The sequence below is a fragment of the Pongo pygmaeus genome, chromosome 19 (genome assembly GCF_028885625.2).
Source record: "Pongo pygmaeus isolate AG05252 chromosome 19, NHGRI_mPonPyg2-v2.0_pri, whole genome shotgun sequence".
Taxonomy (NCBI): domain Eukaryota; kingdom Metazoa; phylum Chordata; class Mammalia; order Primates; family Hominidae; genus Pongo; species Pongo pygmaeus.
In genome coordinates this window covers 63,150,267-63,177,724 of record NC_072392.2, presented here as the reverse complement: position 1 = coordinate 63,177,724, position 27,458 = coordinate 63,150,267, and the positions used below count along the sequence as shown (strand labels likewise).

The 27,458-nt window shown below is 40.7% G+C and overlaps 1 protein-coding gene and 1 non-coding gene across 3 annotated transcripts in view; one reads left to right on the top strand and one right to left on the bottom strand.

Annotated features, from left to right (window-relative positions):
* The window catches only part of LOC129017102 (xaa-Pro dipeptidase-like), a 33,004-nt gene extending 24,392 nt beyond the window's left edge, over positions 1–8,612 (bottom strand). For both annotated transcript variants that reach the window (XM_063656842.1, XM_054457201.2), the window contains exon 1: positions 6,835–8,612. In XM_063656842.1, the coding sequence (XP_063512912.1) occupies positions 6,835–7,455 (621 nt within the window). In that variant the 5' untranslated portion in view covers positions 7,456–8,612. The remainder of the gene's footprint in view (positions 1–6,834) is intronic.
* Positions 1,995–2,105, top strand: LOC129018441 (U6 spliceosomal RNA). The gene has a single exon (XR_008495271.2). It is a non-coding gene; the product is annotated as a U6 spliceosomal RNA (small nuclear RNA).
* Positions 8,613–27,458: the final 18,846 nt, after the last annotated feature.

Here is a 27,458-nt window from a genome sequence, read left to right as displayed (position 1 = left end):
CCATCTTGGTTCCTCCCCGCCCTTTTGTTTTTAATGAGAGATACTAGGTGTTTGTATGAGCTGAAGGAAATAATCCAGTATACAAGAGTGCCATGATCCAAACATGTAAAGTGCTTGGAACTGCATTTAACAAGTAAATTGTATATTAAATATTAATATTACTCTATCAATTAGAGATTAAGTGGGCAATTGTGTTTTTAGACCCTGTTATAGATAGAACATTTTTGTCCCCCTCCAAATTCATATGTTGAAATCTTAACCCCCAAGGTTAAGATTTTTTTTTTCAGAATTCCTTCAATTTTAACTGTGGGGATAAAATCAGACAGCCACTGAAGATAGAATACAGTTACCAGGAGTAATCACAATGCTGTTCTCTTTTATAAAGTGAATATGATAAGCATCATTTATTCAATTAATGCACATCACCAAAAATTGTCCTTATTCCTTGATTGTCTCTTTTTTTACCAGTCTCTTGTTGAAGTGGCCTCATTGTCTGGGATAATACTTGAGGTTTGTTGTCTCACAGCCACAGAGATAAAGGATGCAGACACACAATGAGTGAGGTTAAGAGCGGAAATTTAATTGGGAAAAGAAAGAGAATAGCTCTTTGCTACAGAGAGATGTCCTGAAAAAATAGGTTGCTGGTCCACAGCAAAATGCAGGGGGTTTTATAGATGAGCTGGTGGGGAGGTGATGTCTGATTTACATAGGGTGCAAAAAACCGGTTAGAACCAGGTGTGCCATTTGCCTAAGGCACGAATCTCTGGCCGCCCCCACACTAATCTTCTATTATGCAAGTGGGTTCTCTGCCTGAGCTGTGCCATGTTGCCCATTTCTTTCTTACTGTACACGTGCCAACAAAAAAGGGAAGATGGAGCTTCCATGGTGCACATGCCTAGCCCCCAGGTAGCCCTTTCCTATTGGTACAGCTGCTGGCATTCCCCTGTGCAAGCTTCCAGCTTGCTTATCTATATTTGCAGCTTGATTTTTCAGGCTGCTCTTTGTTGGAAAAGAAATGATTTTTTGGGCTTCTTTTTGTTTGAAGGGAAGCTCTGCTGAGGACTCGTTTGCCCTTGCTATCTGCCTAAATAATTTCTTTCTACCTAAATCTGCCTAAATAACTTCTTTCTACCTCCTGTATCATTGCTCTTCAAAGAGAGGATACCTGGCCTCCACATTGGCCCATATGATGCTGCCACTGGTCAGATCTCTGACTACGCTAGGCAGCTCAGAGACCTCTGCTGTTATCTGCCACATTGCATCTCAGTCTCTCAGAGTTTCAGTGTGGGGGGTCTTGTTCATTGTGTTAAAGTCAATGGTGACACTGAAAGCCACACCAATCTCATCAGTCCTGGCATAGTGTCTTCCAATTGACCCAGAGGAATCATCTACTTTGTGAGACAACCTGTGCCTGGTCAGGGCTTCTGATAATTCCTTGATAAATGGCATGAATGGTTTTGGCTCAGTGAGAGGGCATAACATTTGAATAGAGTGACTATAGCAGAGAAACTGAGGAATGTTCTCTGTTCATCTCCTTCTCGTACATGGAATATATGTTCAAATACCATATACATGATCCTGCCCAGGCTGAAGGAGGGTTCAGTTACATTCAGAGCAACTTCTTCCACATAGAGCGTTTTCTGGAATCTCATCACGTTTGGCCACATCTTTTGTTAACCGAAATGTTTTCCCTTCGGGTTCAATTGTAAATTCCCCTTTCTCATTCAATAGCATCTCAATTTCTGTAACGTAACATTCATCACAAATGGCGAGATACTCCATCACCAGTTTTGCATCCTTCTTATACGCCTTACCAACTGCTCTGTTATTGGGTATTAGGTAGACAGCTTCATATTCCTTCCTTGTGAATTGAGACTCTGCACTCAAACAAACGTCATGGTTATTTACATATTTTGGATACTAACCTATTATTTGTCATACACATTGCAAACATCTTTTTCTGGTCTCTCACTCACGTGTTAACTTTATGTTTTGTGCTCACTTTTGCAGCACATACACTAAAATTGGAACAATACAGAGAAGATTAGCATGGCCCCTGTCTGTGCAAGGATGACATGCAAATTCGTGAAGTGTTAACTTTATGTTTTATTTTGTCATTCTAACATTTTCTTTTTGTCATGTAGTCAAATATATCAAATCTTTTCTTTATTTTAATATTTTTAGGCATATTCTATTCAAAAACTTTTTCTTTATGGGTTTTGATTTTTTATGTCTTCCTCTCCCAATGTCACAAAGATATTTCCCCTAATTTAGAATCTTTTCTAAATGTTTAAAAAGTTTGCTTTTCAGATTAATGTTTTAAATTCATATGGAATTCGCTTTTTTTTGCATATGGCTTGATACAAGGATGTATCCACTTTTATTAACTTCCAAATGGTTAGCCAAGTGTCCCACACCATTGACTGACTAGTCTTTCCTTTTCCCACTGATTTGTAACACTGCCAAATCTCCATATGTGTGTAGTTTGGATATTGGTTCTTTTGTCTATTGCCATGCCAATATGACAGTGTTTTAATTATTGTGATTTAAAATAAGTCTTGATACTTAGTCAGGCAAATCCTTCGCTTTGTTTATCTTCTTCCCAATATTCATGTTTCTTCTTGTTCCCTTATTCTTCTATGTGAATTTTAGAACTAGACTGTTAAAGCTGTGAAGAAAACCTTTGGACTAACATTTATGTGATATACATGTTTTAATCCCTTCATTTTAAATCTTTCTGTGCCCTTACTTTCAGGCTTGTCTTTTGTAAACAAAATCTATTGGGATAGAAAGCAGTACAGTCTAACAGTTTGTCTTTTCAGAAGAAAGTTATGTTTATTTACATTTATTGAGGCATATTTGTGCTGCTTTAAAAAATCATTTTACTTTGTGTTTTCTATTTCTTTGCCTTCTCCCCTCCTCTTTTTTTCTTCCTCCATTTCTGCCATCTGTATGATTAATCACATTTTACTTATTTCCTTTTTTGCTTCTCTGTAGAAGTTCTACATTCTATTTCTATTCTTTTAGTAGTTGCCTTTACACTTTAACATATATACATTCCAAAGTCTAAAATAAATCAATATCTTTCATCTCTTTTTAAACAATAAAAGATTCTTAGCTTCATTCCATCTATATTTCCAAGTTTTGGTTCCTTAGTTTGAACTGTTTAATCACCTCCACCAACACTGGTCAATATTATTTTTTAAATATCAATACTTTAACTTTACTCACATATTTGCCAATTTCTTTTCTTTTCCTTACTTCTTTAATCCACCTCTTTACATCTGGGTTTTGGGTTCTTTTAGCTGAACTATATTCTTTAGAAGCAGTTTAAGTGAGGACTTAGAAACTAAGTTTCTTTTTTTTTGCCTGAAGATATATTTACTTTGCCCTCATTTTTTTTTCCATGAGAATTTACTTGAGTGTAGGAATACAGATGGGCAAATATTTTTCCTTAGCTCTTTGCAGAAATCATTCCATTGTTTTCTGGCATCTATTACAACGAATGGGGAGACTTTTCGATGTAATGATCATTCTTTTGTGAGTAATCTCTTTTCTCTAGATGATATGGATATTTTCTCTTTGCATTTCATATTTTGTTACTTCCCTATAGTATATGTAGGAGAATTTTGTTGTTCTTTTCATTGCTAGGAATGATCTTTTAATGTGAGAATTTAAGTCATTCTTAAGTTCTGAAAAAGTTATCATTCGATTTCTATTTCAATATTGCTTTTCCCCTCACTTTCTGTGTTCTACAATTTTTTTTTAGATTAGACCCATGTGGGCCTGTCTCTCTCTCCACTTCAGTTCTCTTAACTCTTTTTTTCTGTTTTTTTTTTTTTTTTTTTTCTTTTCTTTCTTTCTTTCTTTCTGTTTTTTAGACAAGGTCTTGCTCCATCATCCAGGTTGGAGTGTAGTGTAGTGGCATGATCACAACTCACTGCAACCTTGGTATCTCAGGCTCAAGTAATCCTCCCACCTCAGCCTCCTGAGTAGCTGGGACTATAGGCACGTGTCATTATGCCCAGCTAAGTTTTAAAATTTTGTTGTAGAGATGGGATCTTGTTACATTGCTCAGGCTGGTCTCAACCTCCTGAACTCAAGCAATCCTCCTGCCTTGGCCTCCCAAAGTGATAGGATTACAGGCATGAGCCACCATGCCAGGCCTTAACATTTGTATTTTCCATTCTGTTGCCACATACGATGCATTCCAACATCTTCATCACCTCCATTTTCTAATTCATTAATTATTTCCTCAGCTATGAATAATCTGCTTTTGGCCCAACCATTAAATATGAAGGTTTGTATGTACTTATTTCAGTGACTATGTGGTCATTATCAAGATTTCTATTTGGTTAAAAAACGTTTTTAATTCTTAAAAAATTAAAACAATTATTTAAAATATTTTAATAATTCATTGTGTTTATGTTCCTTCTCTCTTTAAATATAAAAACATTTATTTAATATTTTTACACTATTTTATTTGCCATTTTCTATTGCAAATTCCTACTATTTATTGCATCTTCTGACTTTCTTTTATGTGGCTTATTAACTCATGTGGTTCAAAATTATTTTCTGCAGTAAACTCATTCTTAGTGAAAATTGAGTCTGCATGACTTGAGATATATCTTCTTTATAGGATGATCTGAGTTTGCTTCTTCTAAGGCTCAGTGGATTTTTACCAATTCTGGATCTGTTTTTGTGATAATTTCTTGGCTTCAAGCATCCCACCAGTTGGATTGTGTCAATTTAAGGCCAACGATTTCTTATGAGTCTAAACTTTTAGGCTTGACACCTGGTGGGTAGCTCTCTTACCATGTATCCAGGCCAATAGAGGAGTATTTCAAGTCCAATTTTATGGTCTGATGGCATTTTTCATCACTAGCTTTTAGTAGGGGTTCAAGTTCAGCACCTTGTCTTGCAGGAACCTGAAGTACAGGAATGCCTCTTGTCCCTATGGTTTTTGCCTGTTTCTGATCCTTCTGGGAGTTCTTTGGCTTTGTGTTCTGTTCCCTACCCTGCCTTTGATTTCCTGCTCTATTCCTGGGACCGGAGAATTTTGTTTTATTATTGTTATTATTATTATTTTTGAGACAAGGTCTCACTCTGTTGCCCAGGCTGGAGTGCAGTGGTGTGTTCGTGGCTCACTGCAACCTTGTCCTCCCACCTCTGCCTATAAAGTAGTTGGGGCTACACGCACATACCACCATACCTGGCTAATTTTTTTTTTTTTTTTTTTTTTGGTATTTTTTGTACAGATGGGGTCTGACCATTTTGAGCAGGCTGGTCTCAAAGTCATAGGTTCAAGCCATCTGCCTGCCTCAGCCTCCCAAAGTGCTAGGATTACAGATGTGAGCCACCGCATCTGGCTCCTTTTATTATTCATGAGTTTGGTTACATATTTAATTTTTTCTTTTTGTTATATTTTCTCCAGTGTTTCTATATTTATCATATGAAAGGACAGCCTTTCCGCATTAGCTAAGCTTACCAGATTATCAGAAGTCGCTCTTTTTTTTGTTTTGTTTTTCTGGCTTTAGAAGAGATTTTTATTCCCTGACTAGTTAAGAATTCTCAAGTTCCCAGTGACAGAAAAGATGACAGAAAAATAGCTTAAAACCTTTTCTGCTCTTTTCCATCCATCTATTGCACCCACCCACACATGTTTCCTGACACCCACGGTGGGTCTGACACCGCGCAGATAAATGAGACGTGGTCCCCAAGAAGGTGCCTCCAGGCTCTCCAGGACAAGGACCACAAAACTGCATCACAGAGTGATCCTGCCCTGGAGAGAGAGCTCGAGGAGGAAAAAGTGTTAGTCCATCTCTCTGGCTGCAGATGTCCCCAGGGGCTTCAGCCTGGGCACCGGCAATAGGGGGCGCCCTCCTCAAATCTGGCCAGGGATACCCTATGATGTGACACTTTCCCCAAACACCCATCTTCCCACCATCTTCATAGGGCGTGACCCCTCTCTCCTCACTCGGTCCCCTCAGGAACAGACGCCATCTCTCCTTCTTGCTATCTCAGTCCTCATCCTCACCCCCCTGCTCTAAGCTCTCAGGGGCCCACAGATTAGACGGCTTCCCCGTCGGGCACTGTCTCCTCTCTGTATGTCCTGTGGCCGGCCGCAGGTGGGCGCGCACGGCAGGTGCAGAGCATGAACACAGCAGGCACACACGCTGACCCGATGCCACTCAGCACCCTGCGGGTGGCTGCTCCGGGCTGAAAGCTTCCCAGCGCACTCGTGCGGGTGGTTGCTCCTGGCTGAAAGCTTCCTGGCGCACTCGGCTGTGGCCTCTGGCTTCTAGCTCGTCTCTCCAAGAGCCACCCTGGTCCACACAGAAGGCGGCAGCAAGGCCAATCCGGGGTCTTGGGATGGGGGTGGAGGGAAGGTCGAGCAGTTTGTAGATAGGGGTGAGATATCCCTAGAGCTCAGCTTCACGACATCCTGCTGCCAACAACAGCCAAATGCAATGTATGGACTCTGTGTGGATCCTGACTCGAACAAACCAATGCTAAAAAGAGTTTAGGATCAACATGGACTAGATATGCAAGACATTAAGGAGTTATGGTTCATTTGTGATAATGGATGTGATATTGTCATGGTGGTTATGTAAAAGAAAAAAAAGTTCTCATCAACTGAAATATCTACTGAGGTATTTACAGGTACCATGACATGATATCTGGGATTTGGCTTTAAAATGCTCTAGCAAACAAAACTAACACAAAAACCTGATGGGGACTTCGGGTTCATTATACTTTCTATTATTTTGGATATTGAAATTTCCTTTCCAACTCATATTCTTTCATTCCCACTTTTACAGCCTTCATTATTACCTCACGGTGGGCCTCACTGGAGATTTTATTGGTGTAGCACAGAACCTCCAGCTCCACGTTCGTCTCCAACACTCGCCACTCAACGATCTCTGGGTGAAGAATGGTGTTGTTGACTTTGAACTTGCTGATGCCCTCGAAGGAGGCCTCCCTGCAGACGCTGCTGCTGTCCGTGTTGACGCCACGCAAAGTGAGGAGGACAGAGGGCTTCTGTGACGCCAGGACACTGGCAATCTCATCTGTTTCCTGGACGTCGTCCACTGCATACTTCTTGAAGTGCTCCTTGGAATGGATCTTTCTCATCCAGGTGGCATGGCTGGCAGGAAGCCTGGGCACAAACAGGGCCGACTTTCCAGTGTCAGCGTCGATGACGCTGTAGCAGCCTGGCTCGGTGACACCAAACGCCCAGTGAAAGAAGGACTCCTGGCGGAAGAGGACTCCGGTGTAGGTACAGTAGCGCTGAGTCTCCTCCCCGCCCTGCAGGACCACCACTGAGCCGGCATGCACAGCAGGGTTCTTCCGCAGCCGCTCACACCAGCGCTGCCGGTTCAAGGCAAACAGCGCCAGCGGCACCTTCAGGGTTTCCTTCCCCAGCCAAAACGAGGGTCCAGTGGCCGCTGCCATGTTCGCCCGGCACCGGCGTCACGTGAAGTCTGAAGTCACTCTTATCCAGTTACATTTGACAGATGAGAAAATTAAAGCTCAGAAAGGGTAAGTGCATTGTCCAACATTTCCAGCCAGTCAACGATGCAGCCAGGAGTGGAATCTGGTTCTGTTAAGCTCTAGAGCCCATCTTCAAGCACTACAGCACACTGTTAAATTTGAGTGGTAAAGGTGGATGGATGGCCTGTTACACAGCTCAGAGGTAGGAATGAGTGAGTTATGCATGGGAACCAGCAGTCAGGGGCGAAGAAATGAACCAATCGGTCACAAAAGAAATGATTCATAATGTAGATCCAGAAGGGAGATATTTGTGAATAGCCAAGATCAGGCTTCAGTTTTTGTATGTATTGTGACAGATAAGAGAACATCTCTATGTGTTCTTGAGTTTAAGAGCTTACACAATGGGTGAGATTAATGGTCATAGTGCTCATTGTGAAAAACATGAAAACACATGAATTCTGCAGTTGTTGCAATGGGGAGCTTGTGAGATGTCAGATTTGGCCCTGAGTGAAAGATGTAGGAGAGGTCTTTGTTATGCAAGTCTCTGGCATTTACTGGAACTGACTTGAACAACAAAATAAAAGATCTAAAAACACTTTGGGAATAGGTATGCATCATTCTGAAAGGGTATTACTGACAATAATGAAACTTCATGATAACAGTGACTAAACTAACAAATGCAGCAGAAGGCTATGATCTCCTGAATGTTCACTAGTTGCTCAAGTGTAAACCACAGGTCCTCAACTCTACCTGTGCAGCCGTGTGCCCATTTTGTAGAGGGGAGCATCAAGATTTGAAGAGGTTAAATATTTGCTTTACATTATGCAATTAGAAGTTATGATTGGCCAGGCGTGGTGGCTCACGCCTGTAATCCTAGCACTTTGGGACACCAAGGAGGGCAGATCACGAGGTCAGGAGTTTGAGACCAGCCTGACCAACATGGTGAAACCCTGTCTCTACTAAAGATACAAAAAATTAGCCTGACATGATGGTGCGTGCCTGTAATTACAGGTACTCTGGAGGCTGAGGCAGGAGAATCGCTTGAACCCGGGAGGCAGAAGTTGCAGTGAGCCGAGATCTTGCCATTGCATTCCAGCCTGGGCGACAGGGCGAGGCTCTGTCTCAAAAAAAAAAAAAGGAGTTATGATTGAGACTCAGGTCTGTCTGACTCCAGCTGTTAACCACTATGTTCTAAGCTCTACTATGGTCAAGAGATATCCCTTGAGCACATTTTTCAAGGTAATATGATAAACACCATGGGGAAGAGAAATCTTAATCAGACATAGTATATGTCCTTGCCAAATTCACAGTGTACTGGGAAAGTACTAATCTCCTATAATGCATGGTAGAAAGTGATAAGAAAACAATGAATTCAGGGATGGAGAATTCACCTTTCAGAAGACTGCCTGGAGGATGTGGCAGTTGAAGTAGGCTGTGAAAAAGGGGTAAGATGGGGCTATACTGCACCAAAAGGATAAGAATAGAGAGCAAAGAGGTGAGTGTTCCAGGTGAGAGGCAGGCCAGGAACAAAAATGAAGAGGTGGCAAACGCAAGGCAGTTTTTGGAAAAGTTAAATGGCCAGTTTGATGGGACAGAAAGAGTATGTGTGGAAGTAGAGAAAATGCTGAAAAAAATACAATGCAGATTTAAATAGTATGAGTAATAATTATAGCTCATATTTGCCAGGCACCTAAAATGTGCCAGGCACTGTCCTTGGGGCTTTAAATTTATTATCTCAATGAAAAATTTCTAACTAGACTATGAGATTGATATTATCCCCACCCTCATTTTACAGATAGATCTATCTGTAAAATGAGTTATCAGTTTATCTGTAAAATGGGGTTGGGAATAACACCACTCTCGCAGTCTAGTTAAACAAGTTATTTAGAGAAGTAACTTGTCTAGGGTCTTATGAAGATACTGGTGAAACTGAAACTCAAACACAAATTTATCTAATACTAAAGTTCTTATTCATGAAACCATATGGTCACCAAGTAAACATCACTGTTGATGCCAAATAAACTCTGCTTTAGAGCCACAGTTTTGATCCACTGGTCTTATTTTTTTCTCCTCTGATTTATACATGTCTGACATATGTTGTCATTTCTCTGCAAACTTTCAGAGGACTAGGAGGGAAGAGTAGGCTCCAATTTCATCCTAGTGGGGGAAAAAAAAAAAGAAATGGAAAGTGAGTTTAATTACTCTCTGCAAAAAAGCTGTCTCTTCTCCCCAAACTTAACAATATTAAGATTAGGTCTTCACATGCTGCTGTAAGAGAATGGACTCATCCATCATTAGACATATCCTGGAAGAGGGACTGAGGGGATTATTTCCTGAGGCTCTGGATAGTATATCACTTGAGGCACCTTATAAGAAGGGATACTGTGCTTGGCTTTACACAGGATTGCTGATTTAGGGTGATCATACAACCTGGTTTGCCAAAAGGGGTCTTTATTTATGTCTATTAGCCTGGCATAATTATTAATGGCACCATCTTTACTCCCAAGTTGTAAGAGTTTAGAAGATAAATTATATGGTTTCCCTACTGAAGGTCAGAGTAATGAGAGGTTAGAGCAGCTGCCAGCACCATTGCCTTGGGCGAGGTTTCTGTCTCACAGGGAGTTGTAGCCAAGAATCTGAAGGATTCTGCTTCTTCACAGTCTGGATGAATAAACAATGCTGTAGGGATGTGAGCCCTACCCATTACTGAATGACTGCGGGTGTCCTTGACTGCTATCCAGAGATAGTAACATCAAGTAGTCTTCTTGGCATTTGAGGGGATGAACTCTGGGTAGGAGAAGAGGAGGGGCTGTACTCACCCATGAAGTCAACAGTTTGGGGAACAGGGGGATATGGGCTAAGAACTTCAGTCTCGGGGGATCTCATTGAATCAGGGTCATGTAAAGGGAGACACATTGCACCTTGGTGATAGAAGGCTCCTTAGTGAGGCATGTATAAAGCCCCGCTCAATCTCAGGAAGAATGTACCTACGTTGGAACAGTTATTCATAGTTATTGAAATTTCTTAGGCCAAAAATTAAAAAGTTTATAAATGACCACCTATCTTGGGTCACTTCTTAACTTGGCATGCTTTATTATGATTGATGATTTGGAGGCTATTTTGTAATGCAATTTATTCAGAAGGTATGTATTGGGTACCTACAAGATGCTGGGCCACTGGGCTCAAGGCTAAGATTGGAAGAAATAGAAACCAAAATAAGATAATGTTGTTCTTGCTCATAAAGCTCATTGTTAGCATCCACTACGATATACCATCTAAGCAAATATTAAAAAATACCCCAAACAATACTGTATGTTGTTTTTGGAAACATTCATATATAATGAAAGTACAATAATATGCATGAGAATAATGCAACAACTTTTGGATACTGGTTAATCCTAAAGGGAGTGGGAGGGAGGGAAAGGGATGGCTCCAGGCTTTAGCTATATGAAAAGCATTTTATTTTGGAGGAGGAGGGGTAGTGGGGATGGGGAAGAGAGAGAGACATGAAGCAAAAATAGCAACATTTTAGCATCCATTATATCTTATTTAAATGTGTTAAATCTTAAAATATACCAGTGCACTTTCCTAAATGCCTGAAATATTTTATAATTAAAAATTAAAGTAAAAAAGGCCAGGTACAGTGGCTCACGCCTGTAATCCCAGCACTCTGGGAGGCTGAGGTGGGCAGATTACCAGAGGTCAGGAGTTCGAGACCAGCATGGCCAACATGGTGAAACCCCATCTCTACTAAAAATACAAAATTAGCCATGCGTGGTGGCGCATGCCTGTAATCCCAGCTACTCGGGAGGCTAAGTCAGGAGAATCGCTTGAACCCGGGAGGTGGAGGTTGCAGTGAGCCAGGATCACACCACTGCACTCCAGCCTGGGTGACAGAGTGAGATTCTGTCTAAAAAAAAAAGAAAAGAAAAAGAAAAAAAGAAAAAGTAAAATTGTCTCAAAAAAAATTAAAGTAAAATTGTACCCAATAAATGTATACAACTATAATTTGTCAATTCACAATTAAAAAAATTAAAATTTACAACAGCCTTGTAGGGAAGATAGACCCATTAAAATGGATGGCCCTTTTGTCATTAAAAAGGCTTTTCCGCAAAGCTGGTGAAGAAGAGAGATGGAAGGAGGAAGAGCGGGCGGAGAAGGGGGTGAGGCTAGGGCTTCTGGGGTCATGGAGTCTATGAAAAATCTGCAAGTGTGGTTGGACCATTTCACAAAAAGGGATATCTATATGCAATTGGAAGTTGTGTGAGATTCTCTAATGTGAACCTCTTCATCTACTCACATACAAGGGCCTGGTGAGAGTTGTTTTTTAAACTGAGGGAAGTGTCAGGTTCTTATCCTTGGTGATTGTGGCACAGAAAGAAATAGCATAGCAGGCACAGAATCAATAACCTACATGGTTGGTTGGCTCAGTGGAAGCAGTAGTTGAGAGTCAGAGTAGACCAAAAGGATCTACCTCTTGAGGAATTCACAGACAACTTGAGGAAGACTTTGGATTTTCACAGGGCAGGGCATAAGCGTGAGTGGAATTGAGGCGATTTTCCCTAAAGCTGAAAAGCAGGGAGATCTCAGTGGACCCTGGGTGATGTGGGACTCAGTAAACCCTTCAATGACAGTCATGAGTGAAACTCTAGGAAAAGATAGGGAAGATATTTTCATTAAAAACAATTTGTGAATATATAGTAGGTATATATATATTTATAGGGTACATGAGATGTTTTGATAGAGGCATGCAATGTGAAAAAAACACATCATGGAGAATGGGGTATCCATCCCCTCAAGCATTTATCCTTTGAGTTACAAACAATCCAATTAACTCTTTAAGTTATTTTAAAAAGCACAATTGTTGTTATTGACTATAGTCAATCCCTTCAAGCATTTATCCTTTGAATTACAAACAATCCAGTTACACTCTTTAAGTTATTTTAAAAGGTACAATTGTTATTATTGACTATAGTCACCCTATTGTGCTATCAAATAGTAGGTCTTATTCATTCTTTCATTTTTTTTTTGTACAAGATGGGGATGATAGAAGAAAGACAGGGGTAGATAAAATGTGAGGGAGACAGAAAGAAGGAAGTAAGAATAAAGGCAAATGCATGTCATAGGAACTTGGAGAGAGGCACTTGGGGCTCCCCGAGGTCTCACTGAGGGATGCTTGAGCAAGAAGCAGCCATCCAACTGGTCCTTGCTGGCTGAGAACATCCCCAGGTCCTTATGGAGCATGTGCGACAATAGAGGACTTCACTGTCCATACCCATTAGCGTCCTGAAGGAGATGGTGTGTTGGAGCATGGTGGCTGGACTTATCTACATGATTTGCTTTGTCCTGCCTTTCAGACTGTGGGCCACCAGGTGTTTTTTTACAAGGAGTCCTACCTGCAAACATACCAGGTACTTTCTCCAAGTTGCTGATTTATGACCACAAAATGGGCTGAGGTTCACAGTCCCTTTAACACTATAGGCAAGAAAGTAATAACCTAGAAACACAAAGGAAGAGGAGTTATATTTTGCCATCTGCTGCAGTCACTGACCAAGCTTTAACCTTTTTTATTTTCTAGGTCTAGTGTTAGTGGGGGGCAGATAGTAGCTTAGTTCCTAGATGGGGAAGAAGTTGGTCACAAGCAGATGGAGTAAGGGGTGAGATGATGAGGGAGGGGTAGGGAAGAGGGAGGAGGCAAGAGCCTGGAGGACTTCAAGGGAGGAGAAGCAAAACAGGTTTCTTGGAATTGAAACTGCTTCCCCACAAGAACAGCCTGATGCGATAAGGGCAAAGTAATGAGAAACAGACAGCTCACATTTCCCTGGAAGTGCAGAGCCAAACAGCAACTGGATTTTGGCTGTTCCCAGATCATTGTTTTAACCTAAGTCCCTCCCCAGGCCTCAGGTGGGAAATGGGGTGGGGGAACCTGTCTTCAAAGGCTCCCCACTGACTCCATGGCAAAGAGCTCAAACAGCAAGCTCTCCTCTCTCCACCTCCCAATCAATATTGCTCTTACCAGCATTGCAAATGGGGGTGAATAGTCCTCCCTCAGCCCACTGCGTCCTTCTTCCAAATCTCCCCTCCTGTGTCCCCCACAGCTGCTTCACTAAATCATCCAGCTCAGAAAGAGCTGTCCACACGCTTGCCACTTATTCTCTTGCTATGTGGAGGGCTTGTCTAATTTTAAGAGGCAGAAGGTAAGTGGAGTCTCCAATTTCATACAGCTCGCTGGGAGAAGGCCTCATTTGATAGCCCTTGTTCAAGGGAGTCAGTGGTGGGATTTGACGTTGGATCAAATGAATTACCCCTCCCACCCCCTCCTAACCCAATGTTTTGGCCGAGCTCCCCCTAGGCAGGATCCCCAGAGCTTTCTGCCGCTTGTAGCAAAACAGTCTGACTTCTTGCACCATCAAATGACCATGGTTTCTGAAGCCTGGCAGGAGCAGCCTGCTTCTTTGCCAGCTGGAAAGGGGAAGGGGCAGGTCTGTAACAAGAAAGTGAGACCTTGACTTCAAGCTGAGAGATCCATGGACCTGAAAAAATAGGGCCAATGTTCTCACCCAGAGTCCTCATCAGAGCCTAAGAGCAAAACTAGGGGCAATTCCAAAGCAGAGACAGCTATGCAAAGGCAAAGATGGACATCTGTCACTTCAATGAGAGCCCTGCTGAGGAGGTTAAAAGAATAAGAAGGGGCTGGGGGTGGTGACACGCATGTGTAGTCCCAGCTACTTGGGAGGCTAAGGTCAGAGGATTGCCTGAACCTGGGAGGTTGAAGCTGTGGTAATCATGATTGCACCACTGCACTTAAGCCTGAGAGACAGACTGAGACCAGGTCTCAAAAAAAAAAAAAAGAAGAAAAAAAAAAAAAGAATAAGAAGGGGTAGTAATGTAAATTTCCCATGTTTGCTGGAGACTGATTGCTCCGCAAGGTTTCCTCACTTGATCCAAATGGCCTCTAGATTTCCTGGTCCTAGATCCAACTTGGTGGAACATGAGCTCTCTTTTTCTTTTGTCATGGAGCGAGCCGGAACAGCATATTGTTTGAGTTCAGATTGCCTGTGAGTGCTGAGGGCGCTAAGTAGTGAGCTGGGTGCTGCTGGGGACTGTGAAAAGAATTGAAGTCTTGACCTGTGGGCTAACAGGAGAAGAAGGACACATGGATTGATTTACAAATGGCTTAGTTTAGACTTACAAAGGTGTTCAGATGACTGCAAATTAAAAGGAAAAGCATGGGGTACAAAGAAATCTATGTATCTGACACTTAAGAAACAATTATACAAGAGTCTTATCCACTAGAATTAAAACTCTATTAGGTTAGGGGTTTAGATTTGTTTGATTTCTTGCTGCATCCCCGATGTCTAGTATTCTTCCTAGGCGTACTGAACATACTAGACACTCAATAAAATTAATTTGAATGAACACATCTGTTCCAGCACCAAATCTTCTTTCATAGTAATACTTGTTAGAAATATTTTCTAAGTTTTATTTATTTATTTACTTATTATTTTTTACAGATAGGATCTCTCTCTGTCACCCAGGCTGGAGTGCAGTGGTGTTATCATAGCTCACTGCAGCCTCCAAACTCCTGGACTCAAGCAATCCTCCCTCCTCAGCTTCCTGAACAAGCTGGTGCATACCATGCTGCTGGTGCATATCACCACATCTGGCTAATTTTTCAAACATTTTTTGTAGACACGGCGTCTTGCTTTGTTGCCTAGGCTGGTCTCCAACTCTTGGCTTCAAGCAATCCTCCTGGTTCAATCTCCCAAAATGCTGGGATTACAGGCGTGAGCCACCGTGCCCGGCCTTCTAAATTTCTTGTAATTTTATAGCAGGTGGAACAGACTCAGACAATCGCCATCTTAAGTCACAACTGCAATATGCCTCTTGCCATGCCAGACTTCAGTGTTGCTAGATACAGCCCAGCAAAGGAATATTAATGGCAATTAATTTTGCATTCAAGAAGAGACTGTAAATCTGTTCATTCAACTAATATTAATTGAGGTCTTACTTGAGCCAGGCACTCTACCCTGCTGGAGTAAGGACTTCATTGTTTCTTCCCTAATGGAGACTCCAGTCTGGTGGAAGTGAGAGGCATCATTACTTAGTCAAATGCATAAATATATCATTACAAATCATAATATAATGATGATGGTAGCTAACATTTACTGAATGCATAACTGCATGCTAGGGATTGTGCTAAGCATTTTGCATGTGTTATTTAATATTCTTAAAATTGAAGTAGCCAGATAGCCAGGTGTGGTGGCTCGTGCCTGTAATCCCAGCACTTTGGGAGGCTGAGGTAGGCGGATCACCTGAGGTCGGGAGTTCGAGACCAGCCTGACCAGCATGGAGAAACTCTGTCTCTACTAAAAATACAAAAACACTGAACTGAACGCTTGTTGGGATGACCTGCCTGCAGAGAGGAGCTACTGTCTCTGCTAGGAGCTGAACTCTTGTCAGGACATCCTGACTACAGAGAGGAGCTGCCCACTGTGGGTCTTCTCTGAGCTGTTCTATTGCTCAATAAAGCTTCTCTTCATCTTGCTCACCTTCCACATGTTTGCATACCTCATTCTTCCTGGTTGCAGGACAAGAACTCAGGACCCACCAAATGGCGAGGCTAAAAGAGCTGTAACACAAACATGGCTGAAACAGCCCCTTGCTCACCACATTGTGGGTAAAGAGAAGGAGAGAAAAGCTGCAGCCCTTCGGGGAACCCAGACCTGGGAGCTCCCTGAGTCAGGGCTGTGACTCCCTCTTTGGGGCCCTGCAGTTCCTGGCATCTCCAAGCTTCCAGGCGCCACTGCATTCCCCTGTGCCAGCTGGGGAAGCTGCTTCCGGTGTGCCTGGTCAGCCACAGCCTCACAGAGAGCCGGTGCCCATGCTGGCACCTGGAGCTGCCTGCCCTGTGGCAGCAGCAGGCGTGTCTGACTACACAATGACTGGACCCCACGCTCCCTCACACACCCCTCGCTGCTCCATGCCTGACTCTCAGTCTCTCTTGGAGACATGGGATCCAGGCTGGTAGCATGAGCTGAGGGCAGCCTGCCAGGCCAAAACAGAGGAACAAGCCCAGCAGGCCTGAGTAAAACTCTGGCAAAGGCGTCACTGGCCACAGGTTTCTAGCCAGAAAAGTGACACCCCAAAGATCTCGTAACAGTAATTTACATTCCCACCAGCAGTGCATAAGCATTCCCTTTTCACCATATCCATGCCAAGATCTCTTGTTTTTTGACTTTTTAATAATGGCCATTCTGGCTAGGATAAGGTGGTGGTATCTTGTGGCTTTAATTTGCATTTCCCTGATGAGTGTTTTTTTTCATGTTTCTTTGTCATTTGTATGTATCTTCTTTTGAGAAGTGTCTGTTTGTGCCATTTGCCCACTTTTTGATGGGATTATTATTTTCTTTTCTGGCTGATTTGTTTGAGTTCCTTGTAGAAGCTGGATATTAGACCTTTGTCAGATACATAGCTTGTAAGTATTTTCTCCCTCTCCATGAGTTGTCTGTTTACTCTTTTGATTATTTCTTTTGCTGTGCAGAAGCTTTTTAGTTTAATTAGGGTCCATTTATTTACTTTTGATTTTGTTGCATTTGCTTTTGAGGTCTTAGTCATAAATGCTTTGCCTAGGCCAATGTCCAGAAGAGAAAAGCTAGTATATTTTTGAAACAGAAAGGCGGTGAATGATGTAATGATGATTAATCCTATGGCCCATCGTGCTCAAATGTAAGAGAACCAATGCCACAATTAAAATATAAAACCCAAAATTTATTTTTTCACTCTTAACTTTAAGATTAGTAGTTTACCCAGCACTTTGGGAGCCTTAGGCGGGTGGGTCACAAGGTCAGGAGATCCAGACCATCCTGGCTAACATGGTGAAACCCCATCTCTACTGAAAATACAAAAAATTAGCCGGGCGTGGCGGCGTTCGCCTGTAGTCCCAGCTACTTGGGAAGCTGAGGCAGGAGGATGGCATGAACCCGGGAGGTGGAGCTTGCAATCAGCCAAGATCATGCCACTGCACTCCAGCCTGGGCAACAGAATGAGACACTGTCTCAAAAAAAAAAAAAAAAAAATTAGTTTAATATCAGCAAAACAATATTATCCATCACATTAAAGTAATGCCTCTGAATTGAACTTTATTAGATGAGTAGAGTTTGACATATTTATTTTATAAATTGGTGTACATTATATTGTTGTGTAAGTATAAAGAGCTTATGCTTATTTTATATTTGTAGATATTTAAGTAACCTTATGATAAAAATAAAACACTGTAAATCAACACTAGTTTTTTACGCTAGTGATTTACACTAGTGTCTGTGAAACTTTTTTCCCCTCTTTATGGGAGACTATTTGTTACTGAATTTTGAGAAATGATGACAATATTATTTTAATTTTTCTATATCAAAATTACTCATCGGTGATATAATGACTGGCACTACATACCAATGACTGTCATTTGAACAATAATCACTTCGAAGCTCTCCCCTCCAAATGCACAGTGCATATGCATAACATGTATGAGTCTATCTACGCAATGCTTTTAGCTTTGAAATGCATATTCACTATAACTGCATTTATCAAAATTTTATCTAAAACATACTACATTTCTACTATGTTTCATATGCATATGCAGATTACATCATGGAACTACAACAATAGCTCTATGAAGTGTACACTAATACTGGACCCATTTTATTGGTAAGCAAGGTGAGGCTGAAAGATAAAATGTGAATTGTTCAAGGTTATAGGGTTAGTGACACAGAGAAGGGATTCAACGGAAACAATATGACTCTCTATATGTTCTCTTAACCATCAATTTTTGATAGCTTGTCATTTAGTAATACCTATAATTTGTGTATAGATTGATTTTCTCCATTAGACATGAACTCTTGTAAAGCAAAAATAGTGTCTTAATTTTTTAACAACTTTAATTGAGGTATAATTCACATAACCTATAAATCGCTCGTTTGTATAATTCAGTGGTTTTGTGCCTATAACATTATTACTTTTTATAAATTGTGATTATATATAATAAAATTTGTCATTTGTTCATTTTAAGTGTACAATTCCATGACATTAATTCCATTTACAGTGTTGTGCAACCACCCTCGCTATCTATTTCCAAACTTTTTCATGACCCCAAACAAAAACTCTGTGACCATTAAGCAATCATTCCCTATTCCCCTCTTCCCCAACACCCTGGTAATCTCTAATCTACTTTCTATCCCTATGAATTTGCCTAGAATGGTACATTATTGATCTTTATTCCCCATTACCTTGAACATATGCCAAACATTTAGGAAGTGGTCAATCCGTATTTGTTGAACCAATGAAGAATAAAGACATGTTGTCCTTGCGTCTTTGCCTAGACTATAATTTTTTTAAATGCTCCTCATTCTTCTGCACCAACATTCCTTCTTATACCATCTTCATTTACAACCCAGTTTATTAACTCATCCTCTCTAGGCAACTATCCTTTTGTCTATGTCCTTATGCTGTATCATCCAGAAATATATGACATACTGCTTCAGCTGCACAGAGGTCAATGAGCTGATAAAACAGGCAAAGATTCTGAGATAAATGAAAAAGGCTCCCACAAAATCAAATGAATGACCATGACTAAGGGCATCTCACATGGGCATAGATGATTAAATAGCAAGTCCCTGAACCGCTATCACTAGAAGGTATAGAAAATGAATTTTTTGTAAGAGTTCACATCTTTAAGCAACGAGAGATGCATTTTCAAGCTGAACTCACCTGAATGTCACTCTTTCTCAACAAAAGCCATGGAGGTAACCAACAACCTCTTCTTTCTGCAGTACAGAACAGAGAAGTGCAAGAGGAGGAGCAGGCTTAGCAGAGAGGCAACACTAGGACACGTTGTTTCTGAAGTGATTTACGAATGACAAGTAGAAGTAGTGAATACAAAATGAAAATTAGAGGAGGTAGTTCTTCCAGTTGTTTAAAAAGAGAGAGAGAAACAAGCAACAGCCGCAGCTTGTGTTCTGATATTTGAAGGTGAACTCTTCCTCTAGAATTTCAGATGTTTAGCAACAGCATAGTGGTTGAAACTACAAAAATGATGTTGATACACTTAAATTCAGTACTTTCAGCTGCTGCAAATAGATAAAGAATTTTCTGCATTTTGTATAAAGCCACTGATAGAATAAAGTAATAATGGCCGGGCGCAGTAGCTCACGCCTTTAATCCCAGCACTTTAGGAAGCTGAGGCGGGTGGATCACGAGGTCAGGAGTTCAAGACCAGCCTGACCAGGATGGTGTAACCCCATCTCTACTCAAAATACAAAAATTAGCCAGGTGTGGTGGTGGGCGCTTGTAATCCCAGCTACTCAGGAGGCTGAGGCAGAGAATTGGTTGAACCTGGGAGGCGGAGGTTGCAGTGAGCCGAGATAGTGCTCCGGCCTGGGTGACAGAGCGAGACTCAGTCTCATAAAAAGAAAAAAAAGTAATAGTAATATATGGATCCATATATTAAAACAATAAGTAATATATGGATCCATATATTTTAAGACAACAAGTAATATATAGATCAATAATTAAAACAAAGACTGGGATCAATGGACTATTCAAAACATGAACAAGGTGAGAGACATGAGAGGGAAAAGGAAAGAGGGGAGAAAGAAGAGACTCTAGGACAAACCAAGACACAGGTTTTGCCCTGAGCTACACCTGAATAAGAATTCACTAATTTCTTAATAACGAGGAAGTGAAATTTAATACTGGAACACTATATATTTCTTTTATATCATATGTATAGATTTATGCTTAGGTTAACAACTTAGTAAAGTGAATGTTGTTTCTTCCTTAAGTCATTCTTAACTAATAATTTTGTGGTCTTTAAGGAGTCCCAGATCAAATCCATACCTGGGTCACTTGTTTGCAATAGGTACTATAAAAAATTATATTGAAGATTCTGTTGCTAAGCTAAGCAGTGCCCCCTGAAGACTGTTGCCTTGACGAGGATAATCACTCTTGGATGAGTTAGACATTGCAGAGGTACTTGATGGATGACCTGCGTGGGCCCTTTCTCAGAGCCTTATTACCATGTATTTTTCCAAACACTTAGTAGAGATGAGAGTTGGTCTCATAAACCTTAGTTATATTCATTAGGTCCTAGGCCAGTTTATTCTTTCATTTAGTAAATATATATTGAGTATAGACTCTGCATCAGGGGCTTTACTGTGTAAAGTGCTGGGAGACCATGAGAATGCCTGTCAGTGTACAATTTTCAAAATGTTAAAAACATAATTCTCATGAAAAACATAGCACGTCAAAGTTGTATTTGAGTCATTCATGAGGGATTCATCAAGATAATCAAGCTGATTCAAAGAAAGATATGGGATAAAAATAAATATATGCTATATATACATATATGAATACATATGTACATGTAGAAAAGGAGAGAGAGATAGAAGAAGAGAGTCAGTTTAACCAAAAAAAGTGCTGGAATAAGATTTCTAAATTGGATTAAAAAAACAGTCAATTTCTACAGTATAGTAAAATCGTAACTTTGGGGGTAATAATTCTGTCTACTAGACAAAAATCACTTACATATTATCAGTTTCCTAAAAGTTCAACCTTAACTTTACAGAGTCTGGCCCTTTATTAAGGTAAAAAGTACGTCAAATGAAAACCAGTTGACCCATGGACAGGCTTATTACCCAATGCTCTATGACATGGACAGAACACACAGTCATCCTTTTTTCCTTATTTCTAAGTTTTGGGTGATCTTTCTTCACATGATGAACAAAAGCGGACAGAGTCTCTACCCTCAAGGATCTATCACCTAGTCACATTATCATTGCATTACCGATTGCACAAATACATGCAGATTTCAACTGTGTTGAGAATTGTGAAGGAGGGTACAAGACGGTTATGAGTGTTTACAACAGGGATTTAGCTAAGCAGGGGATCAGGAAGGCACCGGTGAGGAAGGAGACACCAGACGGGGAAACAACGGGGAATGTTGAGCAGCAGTGAACCAGATGGGCCCTCTTTTCTTCCCTATCCACACATCTCTCCATGGCTTTGAGTACCATGTATGTGCCGATTTCTCTCACACATACACATTTAGTCCTTTCTCTCCTCAAAAATTCATACCTGAGAGTTCACTTGGATGGCACACAGAATTCTCAGTCCTGCTCACACCAAACATCAACTCTTCTCATAGCTTTTCTGTTTTAGTAAGTGGCACCACCATCCCTCCAATTGATCAAAACAAAAGTTTAGGAATTCTTTCCAATTTTTCTCTTTCCCTCACTCCCCCCACCCCAAAGCAGTTTGTCAGTTAACACTGCCTGCGCTTCCCTTATAGTATGCAAAATCCACCACTTTCTCACCACTACCCAGGGCCAAGACATCAACATCCCCTCTCTCTTGTGAACTATTTCAGTCTTTCCATCAAGACTTTATTCTCCACTTAGCAGCCAAAAGGTAAATCTCAGCTAAAAGGTAAATCCTATCCTGTCGCTCTTCTAAAATCCCTCCAGTGGTAATTGGAATAAAATCTAAACTCCTCCCACTGACTCACAGAGCCCTACGACACCCGACATTCATAACTACTGACTCAACTGTTACTATTTCCACTCCCACCCCGAGCCCCACCCCTAACTCCACTCTGGTCACACAATCCTTCTTTCAGTTCTTCAAACATTCCATGCTTATTCCCATCTTATGGCCTTTGAGCTTGTAGTTCTCTCTTTCTGACATATTTTTCCTTGTTACTTTTGTCTGTCTGTCTCCTTTTGTTATCCAGATCTCAAGCTTAAATATTACATCTTTAGAAAGGTCTTCCCTAACCACCCATCCAACCTACACTTAGTTTCTCTCCATCAGATCTTTTGACTTTAATTCTCTGCATGATGTCATCATGAGCTGCTATTTCTTCTTGTTTATTTTCTCTTTTTTTTCTGTCTGCCCTTCCCAACCCAACCCCTCCATACATGTCTTGAATTTTAGTTCTAACTCCAGTGCCTACAAAAGTGCCTAACACATAGCAGGGGCTAGAAAATAATTTTTGAATACATGAACAAGCAAAGAGGGAAAGGACAATCACTCAGACAAAAGGAGACAAAAGGAGCATAAAGGACTGAAAAAAAAAAAATTCAGTGTAGTGAGAAGCTGGGAGCACAGAGTAGGAGGGAGCAGGGTGAAAAGGACAGCGGAGAGCCAGAAGCCTCCAGCCCACGCAGCACTCGGAGGGATTTTAAGGAGTTTCATCTTCATCCAAAGACTAATGAGAAGGCAGACACAGGGCTGAGAAAGAGATAATACGCTAGTGATCTTGAACTCAAACTGAAAGAGACTTAATAGGAAAAATAAGGCTACTGCTGAAGTGATGGGCCCCCGGGTACAGTCAGAGCAGAAATGCACTGACCCACATCAGTTCATTTCTCTCCCCGTGGCACACACAGTCATCATCACTTCCAGCCTCGCCACCATAAAGTGAACAACAGCCCATGAAATGAACTTTCACTTCTTCAAGAGCATAATGCTGCTTTCCAACCCAGGCCCGCTCTGCATGCGGTTTCCTCTACACACAAAGCTCCTCCAACTTCCACATGCCTAGTTAACTCCTTTTTTCCTCTTCATTTCTCTGCTGAAACCTCATTTCCTCAGGAAAAGCCTTCTTGGACCCTCTCCCCGCACCATACTGTGTCAGGGCCCACTGTTATAGTTCCCTGAACTGTAACTCCAAGAAAGTACCATTATTTCTTTCATAGCAGTAATCAGTATCACATGGGGTTGAAAATGAAAGCTGTTAGACTGCATAGCATCCCAGATTTTCTACGTGGTAGCTGTATAAACATAGGCAAATTATACAATCTCCTTGAAGACTTCAGTTTCATCATCTGTAAAATAGGAATAATAATAGTCCCTACTTCAAATTTTTTTTTTTTTTTTTTTTTTTTGAGACGGAGTTTCGCCTTTGTTGCCCAGGAGTGCAGGGGCGCGATCTCGGCTCACCGCAACCTCCGCTTCCGGGTTCAAGAGATTCTCCTCCTCTCAGGGGAGGCCTTGCCATGCCCCGACAGTGCACAGACGCCTGGCTGTGCAGCCTGGGTTGGGCGGCTGCAGCTGTTCCCGAGGGGGTGGGGCTCCTTCCTGCTCTGTGGAGTGGGAGGCCCGAGTCTGCAGCCACGACTTGGGCTGTTGTGGCTGCACCTGGGGAATTCCCTCCCCATCAGCTCAGAAGTGTTGTGATTCCCACTTGTTGCCAGCTCCACGGAGTGTGCAGCCCTGGCTGAGCTTCGCTGTTGCAGCCAGCGTAATGGCAGTGGCTGCTCCAGATGGGCTTCAGGCGCCATCATTAGCACAGCCCTCTATGAAAAACATTATGGCGATTTCTCAAATAACTAAAAGTAAATCTACCATTCAATCCAGCAGTCCTACTACTGGGTATCTACCCAAAGGAAAAGAAGTAGTGATATTGAAAAGACATCTGCATGTATATGTTTATGGCAGCACAATTCACAATTGCAAAGATAACGGACCATCAATTGATAAGTGGATAATGAAAATGTGTTATATATACACCATGGAATACTACTCAGCCATAAAAAATGAACAAAATAATGTCTTTTGTAGCAACTTCGATGGAGTTAGAGGCTATCATTCTAAGTGAAGTAACTCAGAAATAGAAAACCAAATATCATATATTCTGACTTCTAAGTGGGAGCTAAGCTATGGGTACACAAAGGCTTACAGAGAGGTATAATGGACACTGGATACTCAGAAGTGGGGCGAGTGAGCGGGGGAGAGGGATAAAAAATCACATATTGGGTACAATGTACACTCCTTGGTGACCAGTGCACTAAAATCTGACTTCACCACTATACAATTCATCCATGTGACCAAAAACCACTTGTACCCCAAAAGCTGCTGAAATAACGAGATTGTATGTGTATGTAATTATATATATATAATTATATATGTGTGTGTGTGTGTGTTCCTGGTTTATTTTATATATATAATTTATATGTATACATAATTTATATATATACATTTATATATATATATAAAACCAGGAGAAACTTCTAACTGGGTTAAATATATAAATATATATTTATAATTTCTTTTTTGTTTGTTTGAGACAGAGTCTCACTCTATCACCCAGGCTGGAGTGCAGTGGCGCAATCTTGGCTCACCGTAACCTCTGCCTCCTGGGTTTAAGCGATTCTCATGCCTCAGCCTCTTAACGTAGCTGGGTTTACAGGCATGTGCCACCCTACCCTGCTAATTTTTGTAATTTTAGTAGAGATGGGGCTTTGCCATGTTGGCCAGGCTGCTATCAAACTCCTGACCTCAAGCAATTGGTCTGCCTTGACCTTCCAAAGTGTTGGGATTATAGGCGTGAGCCACTGCACCCAACCTATAATTGTTTTTAATAATTATTATAGGCATTTCAGCCCAAAAAACTGAATGACATTTCTTCATGTGAATCTATTACTCTTACTTATACTGAGAAGTGGATATCATAGCATCCACTCACAACTTAACAGACTACTGACAGACACAACACAAGGAGTTTTGCATTTAAGATATCTATGTGATGTTCTTCTACGTGATGTTTCAGTTCTTTCAATTCCTTTCTCTGCACAACTGTAAACCTTCAATTAAAAAGTGCTCTGTGGGGTCATTTGGCCTTCACTTAGTGCTAATGCAATTAGCATCACAAAAGCAAGAGCCCTGAAATTGTATGGAAAAACTCTGTTACCCAGTGGTCATCTAGAACAGGCAGAATATTTTTAGATTAAGTTCAGTGATGTATTATCACTGAAGTGAAAACAGAATTTAAAATTCACATGGAACTTTCAGACCTCAGGGTGTACTTTTGCTGATACTTATATTTGTGCAGTTGACAGTTTGTTACAGTGCTACATATTATTGATGTTCCAATGCTCTTTTTGTATTTCCTCTCTTCCTAAGCTTCCTGGCTGACATAGCCTCTCTGTGCATAGTCTTCTACAATCATCATGTTACCATGAAAATGAAAAGTCTAGTTATATCTATATCTACATTTATCTGTCTTTTTTTTTTGAGACAGGGTCTTGCTCTGTTGCCCAGGCTGGAGTACAGTGGTGCGATCTCAGCTCACTGCAACCTCTGCCTCCAGGTTCAAGTGATTCTCCTGCCTCAGCCTCCCAAATAGCTGGGATTACAGGTGCACACCACCACCCCTGGGTAATTTTTATATTTTTAGCAGATATGGGATTTCACCATGTTGGCCAGGCTGTTCTTGAACACCTGTTCACGAACTCCTGGCCAGGCTGTTCGTGATCCACCTGCCTCGGCCTCCCAAAGCACTGGGATTACAGGTGTGAGCCACCGTGCCCAGCCTTTGTATCTTTATGTAAATTTAAGGTAAAAAGTAGCACCATTGGGTGCTGTTTCAAAATTGCTCTTTGTTGCATCTTGCATATTATTCCTCACTGATGAGAAATTCTGATGAGATAAATACCACTGAGCAACTATAATTCATAGGAAAACTTTCTTTAAGGTTCATGCCTAAATTTCTGTATCACAGATTCCCAAATCTGAAATTATCTGAAATTATAGCCCATATCCAAATATGTAGCTGCTAAACTCAAGTTGGAACTGTGATTCTTTCTTAGCTGCGTCTTTATTTTCTGTAAATGTGAGAGGATTGCATAACATAATCACTGGCACTATGGTTAGGCCAAGTATTCTTTGATTCTCGGGTTTCTCGTCTGATTTAATTAATCTTTTTCATGGACTACAGTAATGTCCCCACTGGACAAGAAGATTCATGAGGATTGGAACTTCATCTATTTTCTTTATGCTTTATTCCTCAGCATGAAGTTTTGCACATATTAGGCACTCAATAAATAAGTATAGGGTTAGCATTTATTGAATCTCAATAATATAACCCCAGACATCAGATTTGTCTCTATTCACCAGCCACACAGATTTGATCATGATATTTTTCCACTTCACAATCTCTTAATGGACTCACATTGCCTACTTAGAAAGTGAAATCTAAATCCCTTCCAATGGCATCTAAGGGCATTCACAATCCAGTTCACCCTACATGATGATGTAGTAAGATGTCAGCCAGGAAACTTAGGAAGAGAGGAAAAACAGAAAGTATTAGTTCCATTTCCTCCACTCTGCCCTCTGTACAACAGCCACGTTAAACTATTTATTGTGACTTATTATTATGACTATGAAACTGTCATTTCATTGCTCCACCCACCAATTTTGAAAGTTCTGACGGCAAATTAGTGATACCTTTTTACAAATTTGATTTGCATCTCCAGTAAATGTAGAGAGCTGAGATTTCCCCCACATATTTTAAGTAAATGACTTTGTTTTTGTCATTTATGCTATGGGTATATGGGTATTTCATTTTTTCCCTTATTAATATGGGCATTTTACTGATTTGGAGCTTGTGTTTAATTCTTAATATATGACTACTACTAATTTTTATGATAAATCCTTTACATAATCTTAACACTCCATTCATTTGTTCTTTTAATATTGTTTCATAATTTTTTCTTTATTTTAAAATATTTTAGTTTGTGTAATCCAAACTTTTTCTGGAAGTCTGAAAATAATTTATCTTCTCTAAACAATGAAAAAATATATGCTATTGGTTATATGTGTTTTACATTAATTATTAATATTCCTCTATTCAAAATGTCTGTTCAATTTCTCCTATTAGTTTACTAAATTTATACCTATGATGTCTGTATGCATTTAGCAAAATTAAACTTTGAAATAATTAAAAATGGTATAATTTAGCATTTCCAACTTCTTCCTCTTGCTCTTATTTTTATTTGATCTGTTGCTAACTATATATCCTTTGGCTTATAGTTGAATGTTTGAAAGTTCATGTTTTTCTTTTTTATTTCCACTTGGACTTTATCTTGTCATTTCTAAGCTAAAGAAGTTAATTGCTGAATTTTTGATTCCTC